Genomic DNA, 4,641 nt, shown 5'->3' with positions numbered 1-4,641 from the left:
GCCATGAGCGCTAGATGGCGCTAGTATAGTCTTTCGATATTCATATTAACATTGATAGTTTTTATAGAATATATAAATTTTGTAATAGAAATATATAATACATATACACAAATATATATAATACATAATTTGACATATAACAAAATATTCACTTTTTTACAAAAAAGTATAAAATACCAACTTCTAGTACTGAAGTATTAATAAAAATGAATGAATAATACACAATTTTATATTTTGGGGAATATGAAATGCAGTGGAATGTTTGGTATGCGAGTTTAAATTGTAACCTTTGGCTGTGTTGGTAGGTCCTAGTTCTCCTTGAGAACTGAGGCTTCGTGTCGCTTCGTATGCGTTAATAGACCTAGTTACTCTTCTGTTCTCGCTCTGAGATGACACACGTATGTTCAATAAAAAAAAAAAGTAATAATTATGAGCAATTAATTAATTATGCGAAGACTCATTGCATCCCCACAATTAAATACTGGACACCAGAACCAAGAGCAAGCGACTAACGGATTAGACATATATAAAAACTACTACTTAAATACTTTTTTACATTAAAAATTTTAATAATACAATTATTAAAATGTATTTGTGTTTAAGATAAAATATTTTATGCTACTACTATTAAAGGAATTAACTTAATGAAAGACAACTGATTTTATATAGAAAAATATTCTTGAGGAATTTCTAAGTAACAATTCATTTCTATTTGCTTGCATATTTGTGATTCGTAAACTAAGCGAAAAGCTGTTATAAGCAGCAGTACTCTGCCCAGTGCAGTTTGTTAATAATCTGTGCTTAAGTTGGGGAAATGTTAAATAAATCTGCTGACAGCTGCTGCACACAAAATGAGCCAACAATTGACCAAGCTGGCGCAAATGAAGAGCTCGCTTCTCAGTGGTTCAGTGGCTGCATTGCCTTGTTATTAGTTTTTGTTGCTGTTGGCGTTGCTGTTGCCATTACCACTGCCGTTGCCATATTGTTGTTGCTGTGCATTTCGTTTTTGCCACTTTGAGTTTTGCTTTTGAACTTGCCAACTTTTTGTGCAAGAACGAAATGAAAATCTCAAATGGAGTGCGAGACCCGAGCCCCAAAGTCCCGACGAGTCCAAGTACGAGAGTCGAGAATACAAAAGACAAAAATTGTTCGGCATTCAAAAGCATTTAGAGAGGTGCGCGGGCAATTCGAAAAGTTTGTCGAATAGTCGACAAATGGAAAAATGGACAGCATGCCAACGAGAATGGGTGGATGGTGGGGAATCTTGAGACTTCAATTTAAACTTTTGGCAAATTCATTTATTTTTATTCGGATTTTGACAAAATACTATGGAGATGGTGCGTTAAATTAGTCGACTATGACACTTCAGTTTAGGCCATGGCTTAGAGACTTTGACGTTTTAATTTAGCATTTTGCCTGCCATCCAAAGGGTCGACTTAGCTTGGTAATCGCATTTGATTAGCCGCCGCAAATAAAAACTAATATTGAAATTAAAATAAATACAAGACGCTTTCGAGTGGTTCCCCCCGAATCAGAAAGTATCTCTGTCCTCCGAACACATGTCCAAAATTTTGATGTGGGTGCAAGGCCACCGACATCTCAATTTTGACCACAAAAGCCTGGCTCTCTAATGCCATGAGCCGCAAAAAGGTCTTGTGCTCCCTTTTAGCTACATATATACAGCAGGCGAAGGCTCAATTCGCTTAGCTTCAAACTTTTCCAAACCGAATTTAATTCAGAAAAAATATAGATTTCTTTTCATTTCACTCCTCCTCTTCCAATTTTGCACAGTTGTCAATAGTTTTTGTGGCAGGCATGCAGTGCCTTCAACTTTATGTTATCATCGACACTTTGAAGTGAGTTCAAAAGGTGCGTATCTAGTTAGGCACTTTGCCTATCTCTCTCCTTCTCTTCCTTTTTTTCACTCCCCGACGCGTCTAGCGTAAATTTGAGAGCTGCCTATTTTTGGGATGACTCGCACAGTCACACAAAATTGGCATAGCCATTGAAATGGATATATGGAAAAATTCCATAGACGAAAAGGCAATTGGAAATAAGTCAAGTATGTGCGAATAGCAGGTAAAGAATTTCAACAATTTTTTAGATCACAATTTGCATATTGATGACCGGGAAAATGTGACGAGAAAAACATGCAAACATTTCTGATAGGACTGCGACTATACAAGAATATTTTTGTAAATTGTTGATACACCATAAAGTGAGAATTAATAAATTACAAATCAGAAGCAAAAAGTAAAATATACATGATTTTAATCTACAGTTGAATTCATACAACAAGGAAACAAATTTAATGAGATTATAAAATTTTTAAAGTGAAAATTATTGAATAAGTAAATGTATTGGAAGTTGAAATTTACAAAAATATTCTATCGTCTGAGAAGAATATTTTAAACATAAATTGTATTGTTAAATGACATTCATTCTATAGTGAGAACAAATTTCTGGCCAGGAAAATACTCTTCTATAAAGTAATATTAAAATAATGTTAAAACACATTCCGTCATAAGAGAAATAATCTAGTTGACAAGCGTTAAGCTTCAAATTAATAATATCCATATCCATTTGTTTTTAATTCAGTTCATATTTCGATCTTAATTTTAATCGCTAGATATATATTCCATAGTTTCCACATGAAGAACAATTAAATAAATCGATTTTAAAGTAAATTTTAAGCTGACAATATGCCCAAGGTAGAAGTAATCAACAAACAGATATGGGAAATGGAAATGAAGATGGAAAAAAAGTTGCAGGAAATCAAGGATAATGAGGTAAAAGAGGAAGAGCGTCGCAAGGCCATAACACATATATGCCGAGTGCCTGGCTACTGTCCGGTTGGTCGATGCACCGAAATCGTATTCCCATCGAATCTGATGATGCACATGCTGAATAAGCATAGCCGGAATGCCAGCATAACCACGTCGGAGGTCTTTGAGCACAAACCTTGTGTGGTCTGCTTCGATCCCACGGGCTATGAATATGGGGAAAATCAATGTGTCGCATCGCTGATGTATGCCGGTGTGAAAGATCAACTCGATACGTTGCCAGGCATCAGCTATTTGAGTCTGCCGAATACGGCGCTCATCCACGATCATCACAAGTTCGACAATCATTTGCCCATCATGATGATTGGCTGTCGCTGCAGTTGGTATTGTCAACTGAAGGATAAGAAGCTGGAACGCGAATTGGTCGCTTTAAATGCCAACAATTCTGGCATCTATGTCTTCTGGCTGGTGGCACCGAAGACAACACGCAAACTGTATTACACTCTGACTGTCTATGATCGACACTATCTAAACTCTCGCAGTGTTATTCGCACTGTTCGCGATTATACAAATTTTCAAAATCCCAGCGATTTTCTGCCCAACGAAGATGATTATTTGGTGTTGCGCGACTCCGAAGTCGATGAGTTCTTGAATATCAAAACGAAGAAGAAATCTAAGAAACCGCCTAAGCGTGGAATTCCAATGGAGATCATAGTCTATGAGAATCCATCAACAACGCCTATTAAACATAGCAGCCAAAAGGAGTTGAAAGACGCAGCAGAACAAGTTGGAGTGCAGTATATTAAGGGCACTTGCTGCGATCACGCTAAGCAAACCGGCAAATCGTCTTTGAAGAGAAATCCATGCCGAACATCTGCGAAAACCAATTCAAACTTATCCGCATAAATCGAGAAACGAAACATTTCTGTCATTTCCTTATTAACCAAATTGTGCAAATAGGCATTAAATATAACAAACTCATTATAGATATAAATATAATTTGCTTTACTCAAAGCTTCATTTAAAATAGACAGATTAATAGTTTAAAATTAAAGACATTTGGAAAATCTTATAATTTATTTGTCTGTTTTATTAAATTTTCAATTAAAACATTCTCCAATTTTTTTGTGAACATTAAAAGTTGAATTTAAATATATTTTCTTTTTATTTTTCAAATTCATAATATTAAAAAACATGAATAAATATACAACTTCTGTTATCAACAAAATTTGGTTTCCTAATCTTTTTAATTCAAGATTAAAACTTATTTGATTTCCTAATGAAACTCTTAATTCATTTTGAATATTATTTTGATTAATACAATAGTGGCTTGTATCTTATACATATATATTTTCTATTCTTCAGTAAAATTTCTATTTGGCGGTCATATGGTCGTAATTTAATTGCATAATAAAATAAGAACACAACGAGGTACTTAAGAGATTCTGATGATTCTGAGTGAATTACAATAATCTCTAAAATTGGTTTAAAACTCAAATTGTTTAAATTTCAAATAATGGAAAAACTGCTTTATTGATTTATTTAATATAACATATATATTTATTTAATATAATGAATATATTAAAATATATTCTCAAAAAAATGGTATAATATATGATAACACCCATGGGTTATATATGCCGTTTTCCAACTTGGTTTCCCTTGATTTGAAAATTCACAAATCTAAAGTAAAAACACTTTTCATTTCAAATTCCAAATTGTTGTAATTGAATTGGATATGAAAATGAGAGCACAACATGTGTACTTGCTGGTTGCTTCGGTTTGCAACAGTTTTCTCACAAGTGTAATTAATTACAACCATTAGCTGACTTTGCAGACTTATCACCTAATCAACTGT

At 34.0% G+C, this 4,641-nt stretch overlaps 1 protein-coding gene across 1 annotated transcript; it reads left to right on the top strand.

Moving 5' to 3' along the window:
- Positions 1-2,544: 2,544 nt before the first annotated feature.
- On the top strand, positions 2,545-3,794 carry LOC132793088 (uncharacterized). The gene has a single exon (XM_060802752.1). The coding sequence runs from the start codon at positions 2,703-2,705 to the stop codon at positions 3,687-3,689; it is 987 nt and encodes a 328-aa protein (XP_060658735.1). The 5' UTR covers positions 2,545-2,702; the 3' UTR covers positions 3,690-3,794.
- Positions 3,795-4,641: the final 847 nt, after the last annotated feature.

This window comes from Drosophila nasuta, chromosome 3 (assembly GCF_023558535.2).
Source record: "Drosophila nasuta strain 15112-1781.00 chromosome 3, ASM2355853v1, whole genome shotgun sequence".
Taxonomy (NCBI): domain Eukaryota; kingdom Metazoa; phylum Arthropoda; class Insecta; order Diptera; family Drosophilidae; genus Drosophila; species Drosophila nasuta.
This window is presented reverse-complemented; position numbering and strand designations above follow the sequence as displayed.

Coding starts and splice junctions, on each gene's coding strand:
- LOC132793088 (XM_060802752.1), top strand. CDS start 2,703: ATGCCCAAGGTAGAAGTAATCAACAAACAGATATGGGAAATGGAAATG.